This window comes from Patella vulgata, chromosome 3 (assembly GCF_932274485.2).
Source record: "Patella vulgata chromosome 3, xgPatVulg1.2, whole genome shotgun sequence".
Taxonomy (NCBI): Eukaryota; Metazoa; Mollusca; class Gastropoda; family Patellidae; genus Patella; species Patella vulgata.
Window position 1 is genome coordinate 1,173,556 of NC_065881.2, and position 17,146 is coordinate 1,190,701.

Sequence of the window (17,146 nt, forward strand, 5' to 3'; positions counted from 1 at the left end):
CGTTAAACCCCATTTCTCTCTCTCCCCCTAGTTAGTGTTGAGTGGACGTTAAACCCCATTTCTCTCTCTCCCCTAGTTAGTGTCGAGTGGACGTTAAACCCCATTTCTCTCTCTCCCCCTAGTTAGTGTTGAGTGGACGTTAAACCCCATTTCTCTCTCTCCCCTAGTTAGTGTCGAGTGGACGTTAAACCCCATTTCTCTCTCTCCCCCTAGTTAGTGTAGAGTGGACATTAAACTTCCAGGTACACATGACCATTAAATACAACATGTTAGTCTCGGGGGGAACAGAGCCTTGTCATTCAGATAGGACCAAAAAACAAAACGTCCGTGTACACATTGCCGTGCAAGTAAGAGAACCCTTAGCAGTTGGAATTAGAAGTAAGAGTAGGCTGTATTACTGCTGTTATCTGGCACACTACACGGTGTAAGACCCATCTTCATTATCCCAGTTGGTGCAGATGAGAAGGATGTTAAACACCATTTTCATGTGTTAGTATTTTGCTACCAGACTTCAATAATTTATACTTGCATCTGGCTTTAAATACAAGATTCTTTCAAATCAGATGCATTTCAATTAGGACAATTTTCTGCAAATGGATTGTGTTGCCATGGAAATTATTTTTTTTTTTTTTTTTTAGGCTAATCTGCCCAAAAGTATGGATTCTCGATTATTGAAACCATCAAATCGAGGTAGAAAACCGAAAGATCCAATGTTAAACCCGGCATTGCTGAGTGGCGAATATCCGTTTGCTGGTATGGCTGGACTCGCTGGATACCCAGGCCTCATGGGTAATTTCCATAAACTGGGGATGAACATGCCGTTTGGCGCCATGTCTAATATGGGTCTGGCTAATCCGATGTTTGCTTCATTGGCTGGTATGGGATTCCCAGGTATGAACATGGGAGCGTTCGGCAGCGGTGAACTCGAACACGGAGAAATCGAAAAAGAGGATAAGAAAGATCGACCAAAAGAAGATAAACGCAGACGTGAGGACGGAGGAGAACGTTCGAAAGATCGAGAAAAGGACCGAAAATCAAGTGAAAAACCCAGTTCTTCGTCGACCTCGTCACCTCATCCATCTTTCCCATTGTACTTCAACCCCCTGTTATATAACCCCTTATTGGCACAAGGTATGGGTAACTTCCCCTTACCAGCCGGACTACCTACGTCTTTCGCATCATTGGCTAATCCATATATGGCAAATGGGCGGACAGAATCGGAATCTGATGACGATAAGAAAAATGAACGTCGACACCGGGAAGAAAAACTAAAATTGAAAGCGAGAGAACTAAAGGAAAAAATGTCCCATAATGACGAAGTGCAGGATTTATCCGTGAAAAAGAAAACTCCACGAAAACCAGACAGTCATTCTGTGAGGAAAGTTTCTCAGTCAGAACACGAACGTCGTTGTGAAAAACTCGAACAAATGGAAGCGACTGATCTCTCTATGAAAGCCAGGTCTAATAGTTCTGGTCGTCATAATAGTACGAATAGTTCGTCGCGGGACAGCAGTCATAAATCTAGTGAAAATCGGGTTCGGGAACGGGAACGAGAGAAAGATCGATCTCGAGATCGTGAAAGCGATCATAGTTTGAACTCCTCCTCAGTGACATCTTCCAAAACACCTCAGTCGTCTCGGTCATCTCCAGCCATATCGGACAAAGCATCTATTGTAACGGGTACGCCAGGGTCGAGCAGTCGATCTGGTAAATCAAACAAAAAAATCTTCAGTTCTTTGAAACTCAGTAAAATTGTTGACTCACTGAAAGAAAAAGTTCAAAATATCGAAGATAAAGAGAAGAAAAAGTGCGATAATCCTAAAGAAGAGTCGCAAAATACTACACCAACAAAACCGGAATCTTCTCCGAGTGATAGTCTCGATCTGTCCAGTGCAAAAGGTGCCGAAACAGAGAAATCAGAATCTGCGGATGAGTCGTGAGTCGTTGACCGATTCGTTACAAGTGTCAAATTAGTCAAGTGTCGTCGACATCGTAGGAATTCTTTAAGACTGATGAAATCTCAATAGTGAAAGACTTTAGTAATGGTGGATAGAGACTTTCCTGTCCTCTACCGTGGCCCTATGTGTATTCTGATAAAAACATGAGAATCTTGTGTTAGATTGCGTAATTTTAAAGTACTTGTGTGCGAACTATGACAATTCAATGGTTGGTTTGTGTGGAATTCTTTGTGCTGTGGAAAAAATGTGCTATTTAAAATCGTAATTAAATTAGAAGGAATGAAATAAAGGATTATCAAGATTAATTCTGTAATTTGAATAACGATAATTGGCACGAATGATATACTGGATTATCCAGACGAATGGTATACTGGATTATCCAGACCAGTGTAATCTTAATAATCATAAGAAACGTCACTTATTTTTTAAGAAGGTAAAATATTGTTACAACCTCAGATACATTGATATTTCACAAATCGAATTATATTTCCTAATTTGGAAACTAGTGACGAAAATAATATAGACATTCCAACTGTCTCTTGTTTACTCCCATGATATCTTGGGATTTATATCCCATAATGCCTGGTCACCATAGAAACTAATTCATCCAATCATATTGTATATATAAAACTCATTATATGTTTGAATGACATTTATCAATAATAGAATATATGACCGACAAACAAATTTAATATTTCTTGTAAATAAGTTATTTTTTATGGGTTAAATAAAATGATAGTGGTGGGATCTTGACAAATGGATTCCCCCTCCCTGATCCGTTTCCCCCACTGCTCCCCCCCCCCTCCCCCCTTGCATACATGTATAGATACAATTAATCACCCCCCTATTCATCTCGTTATCATACTAGTAATTTATTTCATCATTTTTCATGGTTGTGCTGATTATGTATAGAATTCTTCATTGTTTGGTCGGAAATTTGTAATTTAAGGGTATGCATTAGAAATTAGTTAAATCCTATAATTAATGTATATAATGTTTCTCTACACATAGTTAGCCAAGATAGACAATACATTAATAATCGATAATTCCTTTATTCAAATTGGAATAGTGTTTCAAGATTATTCTGATTCAAGGGTATTTGTTTAAGAGACATATTGATTTGAAAATGTCAAAAGTTTCTTTAAAACAGAAAATGATTCCAAAACATGGTTATTTTATTAAAATCAGATATCAACAGCATCTGAATAATGCCTGATAATATTTAAATTGTTCAGCATGCAACAAATGAAATCTGAAACTATAAATGAATTATTTAAGGTCTGAAATCGACATGTTTAGATCTAATTTACAGTGTAGTAAAATAATGTGTAAAGACAGTAGATGGAATAAATAAAAATAAACCCACCGATTAATTTGTTTTTTAAAATCGATTATTAATTATTGATCTGCTTATCTTCTGTACATATAAATAGACCTATAGCTTGTACGATATTCTATCCAGTTGTCCTTTTGCGTTACTCCGTATAAACTGGCTTTTTGATAAATTGTGGGAACTGACCTATTTTATACATGTTTTATAATAAACAAGACTTTATAAATTTCCCATTTATGAGAATTTATTTTTTAGCAAATTTTTTTTAAAAGAATTTTGAGAAAAATGACTTGATAGTCATAATCAGCTTAGGACATTCCGTAATGAATATAGAAAAATACAAACTTTAGTTTTTTTTTTTAATGTACATGTCTGTTAAACCCTCCCAGTATTCATGCATGAACATGCAAAATGCAATCCACATGCAAAATGTTTTCTTTTAATAATTCTGATTACCTCAACTGATTGTCGTGTGCAGTAAAATGTGCCGCATTTCGCAAAAACCTATGCACCTATGAAACCTAGCAAAACAAAGAGGCTATTTCTCGTAAACCTTTTCAATTTTAAATCAAGTTACTTATAGAATTGTTAATTGATATAATAATCAAATTTATTTTCTATTAACTTATAGTTAATTCGAAAATCAATTCAGCAATTCAAAAGTTGAAAGAGTCGATCCATTGAGAGTTATTCCCCTTAGTGTAGTACATTAGAAGTGTAAGTGAAATAACTATTATTGATTGACTGATCATGGTATACGAGAAATATGTCTCTCCCCCCCCCCCCCCCCCCCCCAGTAATTTAGTCTGTACGATACTGTAGATATATGATAGACAATTTGTACATAAATTAAAACATAATATGAATATAAATATTAAAATATTTGAATGTACGTAGGTTGTTCCTCCTCCGTACTCATCGACCTTCACCTTGTATATTTGCTTGTAACTTTATAAAAAAAAAACAACTCAACTTTACAAACCAGTTTAATCTCAGGGCAGAAAATAACATTTTGTATAAATTAAATATTTTCATTTTATTTTTCTCTCATTTTCATTGCACATATAGATGTTTTTTTTTTTAATTGTCTTGATATCGAATGTATTAAAAACATTAAATTAAATGAACATGCAAAACAAGAGAGTTGTCTTTCCTTTATTTGTAGTCTATATATGGTTTAACAATGGGATTTATATGCACTGGGTATTCTTCACATTTGAGTTCTGCGTTGGGACTCAATAATCAAGTCTTAATTGTTTCCAAAGTCTTCGTTGTCTAGTCCATTTGAATTGTCTGGGTGGCCAGTAGATTTACTTTTAAACATTGTTTTAAAATACAAGTAGAAAATAGAGATGATGACAAATAAATAGAGTTGACTATAATATCAGGAATTGATTACCCCAAAAAACAAACATTTACATGTATTATTAATTATACGTAGAGCAATTAAGACTCATTAATCAAGACTTAATTGTTCTGAAAGTCTTTGTTATCTAGTCCGTTTGAATTGTCTATGATGATGACAACACGATAAGGAATTGATTAATTCTATGTATATCAGTTTTAATAAGAAAGTAAAATTTTTACTGTGTTTTATGGAGGAGAATATCTACCAAAATAATGTTTGCTAGTGATTTTTTTATTTGATTTCGTTTATGAATTAAAATTATTTTGCTAGATATCTTCTTCCATAGAACAAAATTTAATTACTGATTTTGTTAGACCAGGTTTTATTGAAGGAAATTATTGAAGTATTTTTTTTTTTTTTTAAAGGAAAGATAACTCGCACTACAAAATGTACTTAAAGCAATATTACCCAATTGTTGTGTATACTGTGACATATTTTTGTGGTTATTAATTTAAAAAGCTGGGGCTTTATTGAAAAATGTCTATCAAGTCTTAAAAAACTGGGAATATCAAAAATTGTCTATTTTTATATTCTCAGGTGTGTAGATAAATGTTTGTAGGTATTTTCACTTTTTTTTTGTATTTTATATGTTTGCTCCCTTATCATTGAAAAACTGGTTTATGGTCTAAGGGGAGATAACCTTACTATAAATGTAGTTTTATGGTCTAAGGGAGACAATTAGACTGTTAAAAAAAAATTAAGGAAAGCAACAAACTGTTTTCAGATTTATATTTATTGCAAGAAGTGTAATAATAAAATTTTTGACAAATGATTACTTTTTGTTTAATTTGATATTTTTTTTCAGCCGATATCTGATTTTGTGGCTGTAGAATCCCTTCCAAATAGGACCAAATGGTTAAGCTGTATCATAAAGTCTGTCATTGAGTAAACTGATGTGATTTCGATTACCCGGTTGTACATGACGGGGAGTAGGGTCGCCAGTCCAACCTCAAGGGTTTTCTTCGGGTCCTCCGATTTTCTCCCACTGCTAGACCCCTATGCGCAAGCGAATTATTGAAATTAAATTGACCATGCGTTAGTCCCGAATTGACCTAGTTTGTGTCGAGTGGAGTTAAACCCCATTTCTCTCTCTCTCTCTCCTTTCTAGTATGGGGTTCAATTTGGGGAAATTGGTCAAATGTTCCATAAAGTGGCCCTTTTTAAAGAGGCCCGGACAGTTTTCAGCGATCTATATGGCAAATGAAAAACTTAGTAAAGATAAATGTATCTAGTTATTTTTATAACACCCGATCATAAAACCTGACATCACAATTGCTAAATAACAGTTGAATACTCAGTCCCATTGTAGACTTAAGAATGCATGTCCGGACAAGTTCCAAATTATACTAGCTATGGAAATCTTAGTGGTCTTGAGTGTCGCTCTTTGAGTTCTAGCTAGCTGGTCATCTCTGGCTTGCGGTCGTGGTTTGAATCCATTGTATGAGCGTATGTGGCTTGGAGATAGGGGCGCCTTCTTAATCTCGTGGGTTTCCTCCCACAAGAAAGACCCCTATGCGTGTGCTAATACAATAAAAATGAAAATAAGACATGTCTGCGATATCACCTTGGGTGGAAGAGGACATTAAACACTAAGAACAACAACAAACTCACTTACTGAAGACTTGGAACTGAACTGCTTGAAATTGGCTTCTTGCAAACAAAAATAGACCAATGTGTCAATGATAGAGATGATGACCTTTTGTCCAATAATATTTTGATGTTCTGGGATGGCTGCACAGATGTGTTTTAGTGTTTAATACTGAGCGACATTTTGTCAATGATTAACCAGTCTTTTATCAAGGATTCACCAGTCTTTATTAAGCAAAATGAAATGAAATGGGGTTTAACGTCTTACTGTTCTGCTCCAACTGGGCTAATGAAGACGGGCATACGCCATACAGTGTGCTATGAGGGAAATTTTGCCCTGACAGCAGTATTACGGCCTACACTTATATCGAATTCCAACTACCAAGGAATCTTTTAAGCGCACGCAAATATGTACACGGGACCTCGGGTTTTTTTGTCTCATCCGAACGTCAGTACTTGTCAGGCCCTCCTTCCTGCACCACTGACAAGGGGTTAATAACTATGAACTTTCTTGAGCACCACTTGGATGAAACCTGTGACCTCCAAGCTAGCAAGCCAACATCTTACCAATTTAGGCTCCCCTTTTTTAAGCAAATGATAAATACGATTTAAACAACTTGATCGGGTACATTACAGCTCGTAGCTAAAAAGTCTAGGCCCCAAGTTCACAACGCATTCTCAGACTTAAGTTAAGAATTTACTCAACTTTCAATCACTGTTTATGAGAAATATCTTTGATTCAGAAACACAAAACTTTGCACATATTTTCTTATTGATGTATTTTATACATTAAAATAACACAAGTTTTATAATAGGATATATTTTAGTTAAAATAAGACAAACAACTTGAGTAAAATCTTAACTTAAGTCTGAGAATGCTTTGTGAACTTGGGGCCTAATATATATAGATCAGTGGGCCTGATATACATCCGATTCCATACTGCACGCAGCGACCCATCTACGTCATACTTCCCAGCCGGAGCTAGCTGTAGATAGGCAGCCTAAGTTTGGGATGATACGATTCATGTCCGTGAAACTACGTCATAAAGTATTTACGCTCGACGCCCATCGTACGCCATTTCAAATATGAGAAGTGGCTTCAAGTCCACTCAACGTAAACCATTCGGTCACCCAACCGCCATTTCTCATAATATATATAGTTGCCCGTTTCGATTTAAGTGATAGGAAACGAACCATAACCTTTTAATATTATCCGTCAAAGCAAATCGGTCGGCGAGCTTAAAACGGTGATAACCCATATAACACCCAATTCTTTACAGTCACTGTTGTTTACAGTCAAGTTAAGTAGCGGAATAATGACGTAAGCTGTATAATAAACTGACCGGGTTTATAACATAGTAAGTCAATGGGTAATCTCGTTATGCAATATTAGGTTCATACAAATAAACGTGATTCGATGTTTACCAGCCGATATAAACGATGATTTATTGTGCTTGATAACGATGCGAGGATACTTGTCGAAACGTTGTGTTTTTAGAATAAAACTAGTGATTGTAAATCAGTTTATATACATTCACAATACATTAATTATATGCGTTGTTACCCATTTGTGTTCATTTCTAGTTGCCAAAGAATACAAATTTAGCTCCTTTAAGGTCTGCCATTGAGTCAATTGCCGTGGTTTCGACCCCCGACTTGTACGTGACAAGGAGTAGGGTCGTTTGTTTCAACTCACGTTTTTTCCTGGTCCTCCACCCCCATTGTTAACCCTTACACTCAATCTAATTATTGAAATAAAATTGAACCAGATGTTAGTCGCGAATGACCTAGATTATGTCGGGTGGACGTTAAACCCCATTTCTCTCCATCTATTTATAGATAAATAAAATGAAATGAAATGGGGTTTAACGTCCTACTGTTCTGTTCCTATACTGGGCTAATGAAGATGGGCACACGCCACACAACGTGCTATGAATTAAATTTTGCCTAGGAAGCGGCACTATGGCCTACTCTTATATCGAATTCCAACTGCCAAGGGATCTTTTACGTGCACGCTAATGTATACACGGGACCTCGGTTTTTCGTCCCATCCGAACGACTAGACAGCTGTCCTTGTCAGGCCCTCCGTCCTGCATCACTGACAAAGGGAAACGTTCTCTCCGTCTATTTATAGCCACTTTAGATTAGATGATTGATAAAACGTTAAAATGCTTTAATAACCCGGTGTTTGATAAACCCGCCTCAATAATGACGTAATAAGTATGAACAATATACGGGGTTTTATTGGATGGTAAGTATAAGGTAAGTAGGTGACGTAAGATGATCCAATCACAGCTCAAACAGTATAGTATACTTCTCCCATTCTTCTTTACAATCCATACCAAATATGGTTGAACTATAAACTCGTGGATGACACCGATTGACAACTCAAATATACAATACTCCTCCCATTCTTCTTCTGTAATCATGGAAGTTATCCATACTTTTATCTTGTGTCTTAAACTCATTAAAGTTTTAAGATCTGGGAAAAGTGTTGGGTTGATATACATAGGCCTACATTTAACTTGTTACCTCCACCCCCACCCCCAACATAAACAAGCACAAGACGACTATGTAGACCACAGACCGACATTGAGTCATCCTGGCATGGCCACATCGCAGTCAATTTGTAATAGCGACATCGCAGTCAATTTGGAATAGTCACATCGTAGTCAAGTTGGAATAGGGGACATCGCAGTCAATTTGTAATAGGGGACATCATAATATAAATTATCGCAGAAACAAGCATGCCAAGTTTCATGTTCACCGTACTCAAAATGGCGGAGCAAGAAGAAGATGATTACCAGTAAAACCAGTTTCTTGTTCAGAATAATTCCTTAAATTCCTGTTTTCACTCCCCGACCCTTGTCATCTGTAGAATCAGATATCCTTTCCCCCCAAGACTCAAGTATTTTACTCCCCGACCCTTGTCATCTGTAGGATCACGGCTATCAGATATCCATGTCCCCCAAGACTCAAGTATTTTACGGTTTGATAAAATAAAGAAATGTCTTTTATACAAAATTAATATTTTATTTGTTCAATTTTATAAAATCAATCAATCAATCAATATATTATCACAGTCAACATATTATAGCACATGATGATTATATACAAATATACATTTCGCCAAGGCAGTGGTGCAGCCAGGGATAACATCTAGTCCTTCGGAGGGTATGATAACCGAGATCCCGTTCACATTATATACATATTCATGGGAACAATTTATATACAGAATTAGTCCATAACTTTTACAATCTAAATACAAATAATTATTTTATGTTATAAATTTAAATACAGATTCTTTCTCTCGTTAGTGTATTTAGATTTTAATCGAGAGAGAATTTGGCTTAAACCGCACCCTTTTCACCAACCTTCTTCGAATTCCAACTGCAAAGGGATAGTTTACGTGCATTACTAACTTGGGCACGGTGTATCCGTGTTTATCCAACAGACGTTACACCTGGTATAGATACGAAGGATCTCCTCGGACCTCTCCGGGATTCCAACACGTGACATTCTACTTGTTATTCCACTCCCTAACCAAAGAGAGAGAGAAACTACATCATTTCGGGACTAACATATGGTTTAATTTTATTTCAATAATTTGCTTGTGCATAGGGGTCTTTAGCAGTGGGAGGAAACCGGAGTACCCGGAGAAAAACCACGAGGTTGGGCAGGCGACCCTACTCCTTGTCACGTACAACGGAGAATCGAATGATAGACCTTGTGATACAGCGCGCACGTGCTAACCATTCGCCTCCCCCCCCCCCCAAACCGAAGAATCACCTGACTTTGTAGACACAATGTCCTTTGACATCCCGCATCGAACAAACATTTATATTCATGGGAACAATTTATGTTCAAATATCACACAACTCACAACAATGTCCGCCTTCATTATCCCAGTTGGTGCAGAAAAGTAGGACGTTAAATCTCCATTTCATTTCATTTCAAAACTCACAATGGATTCTTTACTAGAAATATCCTGTCAGAATGTACACAGCCAATATCCTTAAACTCAATGACAATCTTATGTTTATATCGTCACTTCCGTATTCCATACACGTCAGTACTTTCTTTTCAAATATTCCGTACATACCCTCTCAAAGACCTGGATATGGCTGCGATCCGGTCAGAATAACATGACGTCATCACCAATCTTCTATTTTCAAATATTCCGTATATCCGCACCTGGACATTGTTTGGAACCCGTACGTAATTAACGTACGAAAATTAAATGGTAGCGTGTCTCTGATGTTCAGACTGTGTTGGGACCGTATCAAATTTGATTCTGATCGGTAACTTACCGGAACAGCAGGCCCCATCCTCCGAATAACATAGCCTTACGTCATCACCAACCCTACGTCATCACCAACCTTCTACACGTACTTTCATTTTCATCCACGTTCTTGTAGTTCAGTGAATTCAACATGGCGATGTTTTATATACGAAACTGGTTCTTCGTCTCGACGAGATCCGAGAATTGTCGTTATTTTTGTTTAATTTATTATTAGGTGTAACGGGGATGTCGGATGTCGGCGACAGCTGATTATAAAATGTTAATTGTTCTAAACGACCATTTTTGGATTTGGTTGGCGTTTGGTTGTTAATCAAGCACGGTTTAGTCTCACTTTCAAAAATATTCATATTCGACATCATCACTTTGTTTAATTTGGATTTCGGTAAATTCGTTTTTTCGTTCTTTTTATCCAAATCTTTCGAATTCCCATTAAATATATTTTGTCTGCCTTTGCAGCGCATGGGCGTGACATCAAGATCCTGGGGCTGAAGGGAAGACTTGAGTCTGTGAAACAAGGAATTCATCTTGGATTAGTTCGAATATTGTCTATAATCTCAGACAATCTGAAAAAGAAGAAAAAAGGGAATTTAGTTAAAAACAGTTTTTAGTTGTTAGCTTGTAATTTGAGGATTTTCAGATTAATCCTCGCGAGAAACTGCATTTTGACATTTTGACGATATGATGTTTGTTAAGAAGTTATATCAATGGTGTTACGTTTGATTGCCCTGGGGCGAGACTATCTTGTATTTTAATGGGTTACCTGCCAATTATATAAAACTGATCGAACTATTTCAATGCCTGGAGGTAAACCAAACACAACCCATTCAATCTTATAATTACTGATAATTTACCAAAGATTAACAGAAAAGAGCAGTTGTTGACAGGCGAGTTCGTTCTCCCCCGAGCACCGAGATGTTTAACAAGCGCGTTCGTCCTCCCTCGAGCACCGGGGCGTTTAACAGGCGTGTTCGTCCTCCCTCGAGCACGGAGACGTTTGTTTCAATTTAAATGTCTGATAACAAATGACACGTAGTCGGCACCAAATCAGGTTCCCTAAAAATCCTGGCGATTTGTCGATTGATCAATTATTTTGGGGGGTATTTGAGTTTGGCGAGGTACACACTTCTAACCAATAAAATTCAGGTGTTATTTACCTGTAACCAATGACAATATACAGGTATACCTGAAGACTGATAGATGGTTTTATGAAATCAGTGTGATAAATGTTTAATCAACCGGTCGATAAAAATCGTAAATTTTAAATAAATTCTATAAAACAAAGTTGTAATTTGGATGTATAAATAATATGGATCATTGTTCATATTATGGAACATGGCCAACAATCGTCCCTTCTTGAAGAACCAACATCCAAATATTCACACCTAAAACTATTTGATATTTACAATTTAAACTATTTGAAGGTAATATTTACCATATATTCACAGAGAAACATTTATTATATATGCACCATTTAAACTATTTGAGGAAACATTTATTATATATGCACCATTTAAACTATTCGAGGAAACATTTATCATATAGGCACCATTTAAACTATTTGAGGAAACATTTATCATATATGCACCATTTAAACTATTCGAGGAAACATTTATCATATATGCACCATTTAAACTATTTGAGGAAACATTTATCATATATATACCTATTAGAAGAAATATTTACCATATATTCAGAATTTAATCACAATTTAAACGACCCTTTCTACTCGCTGTCCATCCTTGATAGTTTCAAGTCATTATACGTCTAAAGAGGATATATAAATTTACATGATAACCGGATACATACAAGTGTATTTTAAGTTGTTTCTATGACAACCGGATACATACAGGTGTAGTGAAGTTGTTTAAGGAATGGGATGGTAAGATGATAAGTAGATTTGATTTAACGTCCGCTTTCATTCCATATAGAGTGATTTATTACTACCAATTTTACCTACCCCGACCTTAAATTCCACCTGGAATGAATTATTTACTACCGAATTGTTTGAACTGTATAACAATTTAATGACAGGAGTCGGATTTCCACTATATATACAAAATTATAGACGTTAATTACATTATGATATACCGGAATATTTACCGAAACGATGTTCTATAAAAAGTTTATATAACTGATATTCAAAATTGATATTTCATACTTTAACTTTATTGATATTTAATTAGCCAATTACATTGATGTTCAATACACTTTAAACTATAAAAATATAATAGAATTTTAGTTGCTTTGCTATTAGAATGATTTCTGTTGTCTTGTTTGATATATTCAGTACGGATGGTGTCATGAAACGCTGTTCTCTGGTTTTACGCGGTATCCAAAGCGATATATGTTTTAATAATTAAATTTAATTGATGGATAATTTAGACCCACATCATTAAAACTGGGATTAAAACCATAGAGATGAAGAGTTTTATGTTTTCTTAGTCATGTGACCATCGCCAATTACCGTCAAATCAATCACAATGTTTAAAATTAATGTTTATAATCACGAGAGAGTGGGGGTGGGGTGGGGAGTCGTATTCATATTTATACCCCTTACGATAATACAATTATTGACTAATCTATGATAATTTATCGACATAAACATGAGAGGTGTGTGTGTGTGCGTGTGAAGGGGGGGGGGGGGGGAGGCGGGGGAGTCATATGCGCATGTATATCCTTTACAATAATCCGAATATGGACTAATCTATGATAATTTATCGACATAAACATGAGAGGTGTGTGTGCGTGTGAGGGGGGGGGGGAGTCATATGCATGTATATCCTTTACAATAATCCGAATCTTGAATAATCTATGATAATTTATCGACATAAAGAAATCACCAAATAACGTGATAGTGGTGCCAGGGTTTCACGAATATTTATTACAAAACATTACAATATTAAAAAGGTGAGAATTTGACATGAAGATTGAAAAATATATTAAACAGCTTCTCCTTGTATAACGATACAATAATAAGATGTTTTTAACTGCAGTCAGACTTACCTAAATATATCCAGAGTTCCTCTAATAACTTGAACGTCCGTCAATATTCCTGAATATAAAATGTACTCCTTGTCCTACGGATCACTTCAGACGAACTGATCACTTTTAAAAAGTTAAGTCCAACAAAACAGTTTGTGTCGCGTCCTTCAGAAATATTCAGAGCGTATAATCAACAGCTCGCGTCAACGACTCTTAGAAATAATTTCACCTTTTCATTGAAATCATTCGCGTTGTTGGCTTTTGCCTTTCACGGTGTCGATGTCAACTGAAGAAGCCTGAAGCGAAAATTCTATTTTATACAAGATGACGTATTGTTAAGGCAACGTATATTGTTAGTGACAAAAACTCCTGCCATTGTTTCAAATCACGAATACAACTGTAAAGGCTTTTTAAACTTTAATTCGAATTTAGCAGTTTGGGTTTAATTTGCTGGACCGGCCATTGAGGGAGAGGTGATAATATCGAAGTCTATTGTTAGACCAATTTAGATTAATGTTTATATTGTACCTAAGACGATAATGATATGAAAAGCCTTCCCTTTCCCCGCTCATCAGAAACCATTCAACATCCAATCCAGATTTAGAAGCTTGTAAAACACTATGGATTTAATCGCTTGCAAAACAACTCTTAAAATAACCTTTAAAATCCCCTAAAACCCTATATAGATATAATCCCCGTCATGTATTATTATAATCCATCTAACACGCTTCAGCGAATATATCCATTAAACCATTTTCTCTAATGGATAATAAATTGATATTAAGTAAACAGGCAATTTAATACATTAATTCCCTTTAAGCTGTAGTAAGGACTAAGGTATTAAATTCCAAATAAACAATATTTATTTTATTTATATAGAAGTTTTCATACAACACGCGGATAGAAAAAACAATCCAGATCTAGAAGTGTTTTTATTTCTACTAATTTAACATACCGACTCTTCTGTTTAACAGATTTTAAACAATTGCTTTTTATCAATATTTATATAAGTATTCAATTTATAAAAGGCCTATTCACAAAATATTTTTTTCTTAATTAAAAGAAATGACCTCAAAGGTTTGAAAAGGATCTTTATAAATATTTGAATGCTTACATTTAATTCATCAATTGTTCAGTCAAGAAAAATGGTTTCAACAACTGGAAAATGACAATAATTTCCCGATGTACCCCCTTTAATTAAAAGATACCGACGGTTTTCTTTTTAACATAATTATAGCAATTGTATTTCTTTGTTTTTTGTAAATATTGATTTTAATAATTACACTTAATTAATAAATTGCTCAATTAAGGGAAAATAGTGCCTGTTCTATAAGAGAGTACCGGCTTACTAAATAAAAGAAAAAAGCCGACAATAAAACATACATGTGAGGAAAAAATGCTTTAACTTTGATTTCATGATACGCTGATACGATAAATTTGAACATAGTGCGATACGTTTCTGTAATCATTTTTAGCCCCAACCCACCAAAATAAATTTTTTTTATTATGTCCACCGTTCCATCAAGGATGGTATTAAAAAAAAGTATTTTATGTCCATCGTTCTATCAAGGATGGCATAAAAAGTGATTATCTCGATTTTATTTTAATAATTAAACTAAACGAAAATTAATTGTGTCAATGAAATTTAGTATAAAATTAAAACACTTATATGAATGTACTACTTATCATGCCACGTTTCAATATACATATTTATTTGATAACGATACCTGTATGTGTATTGAAACGTTAATAAATTCAGAATTAGTATCATATAAGTGTGTTAATTTCTGTGATATCTATTTCTATATGTCTTGATGACATTTAGTATTTGAACTAGAAATAAGAGATATTTGATTGCATAATTTACTTGATATAGACCAGATTATCTTAGTCGAAACAAACACAGTTGAACGACCAAGCTAATGAAGAACGGACATACACCATACAGTGTTCTACGAGGGAAATTTTGCCCGGATAGCGGCATTACGACCTACACGTCGATGTGTACATGGAACCTCGGTTCGCGTCCCATCCGAAGGACTATGCATTGACAGTTGCCAGAACCGCCGTCCTACACCACTACAAAATCCAGATAAATTTTCTCGGTCAACACAGTCTTCGAGCCCTGGACCTCCAGGCTAGCGAGCCAATGTCTTAATTACTGCGCCATCGTAACTCCCTACTCGAAGCGGCAATCAATAGAAATAGTATTCCATTGACCTCTGATCGAAACGTTGTGCAATAATAAACAGTACAAGTATATGCCATATATATTTTATCGAAACGTTGCGCAGTAATAATATTCCACAGAATTTTAGGAGGGTTGGATGGCTGAATGATTAGCACGTGCGCGCTGTATCATACGGTCTGTCATTGAGTCAACTGGCGTGGTTTCAATTCACCGGTTGTACGTGACAAAGAGTAGGTTCGCCTGTCCAACCTCGTGGGTTTTCTCCGGCACCTCCGGTTTCCTCCCACTGCCAAAGACCCCTACGCGCAAGCGAATGATTGAAATAAAATTGAACCATGTGTTAGTCCCGAAATGACCTAGTTTGTGTCGAGTGGACGTTAAACCCCATTCCCCCCCTCTCTCTGTCTCTCTCTCTCTCTCTCTCTCTCTCTCTCCATAGAATTATGTATAAAAGAAAACGTGTAATTATTACAGTGAATGACAAATGACTTGTGACGAATGATTATTTAGTATTGTCGTCTATATAGACACGAACAATCAATTTAACCAACAAACGTTACTCAACAGAATTAAAATCATCAATTACTTGTAACTTGCCCAAGTCATTTATCAAAATATTGTTATAGATAGTATTTCACTGTTTTACTGTGAAGCCTATATCAATCATGGAACCCCTGAGAGAGAGAGAGAGAGAGGGAGAGAGAGAGAGAGAGAATTTGGGTAATTTCGGGACTAAAGGAAAGAGTACCCTTGTAAACACGGTATTAAACGGGTTCTGTTGCTTAACCTGTGCCCCAGGGTACCCTTTTCTGTGTGGTTTATGATGTTTACTGGGGTGGGAGCGCTTTAGCACCCCCCCCCCCCCCGCGCCTGCTAACTATAATCCATTGAAAATTAGATTACAAATGTTTGTTTTTTTTTAAATATTTATTCACATGAACTGGATTGGAGAACAGGCAGAAGCCTATAGACCCCCCCCCCCCCCTTCATAAAAATACAAACATAATATAAATATATTGAAAACATGATCAAATTATTAAATGCTTTTCGTTTATCTTTGCCCGAATTTGACACTACCATGGATCCCTAGATATAAAACGAAACGAAATTGATATTGGACGATGTTGAGTTTGATCCTAGCTACTGACTGATCACAATAAACAGATTATAACACATCATCAATGATTTTATCATGACCCTGTTTAAAATTCTTGCTTAAATTCATTATAATAAAACCGAGATTTCTGTGGTACAGCGGGGGGTTTCTCAAGTAACATTATACTATGTACCCAACACCCCCAGAGATTATAACGCATTATCGACGATTTTAACAGTTTTATTTTTAATAAGTATTTTAATTAAGAAACCAAGCTGATATCAACAG

At 35.7% G+C, this 17,146-nt stretch overlaps 1 protein-coding gene across 5 annotated transcripts in view; it reads left to right on the forward strand.

Moving 5' to 3' along the window:
• LOC126817006 (chromodomain-helicase-DNA-binding protein 8) overlaps window positions 1–5,471 on the forward strand; it is a 75,137-nt gene extending 69,666 nt beyond the window's left edge. For all 5 annotated transcript variants that reach the window (XM_050543806.2, XM_050543809.2, XM_050543808.2 and 2 more), the window contains one exon: window positions 639–5,471. In XM_050543806.2, coding sequence (XP_050399763.1) covers window positions 639–1,940 — 1,302 coding nt within the window. In that variant the 3' untranslated portion in view covers window positions 1,941–5,471. The remainder of the gene's footprint in view (window positions 1–638) is intronic.
• The last annotated feature ends 11,675 nt before the right edge of the window (window positions 5,472–17,146 follow it).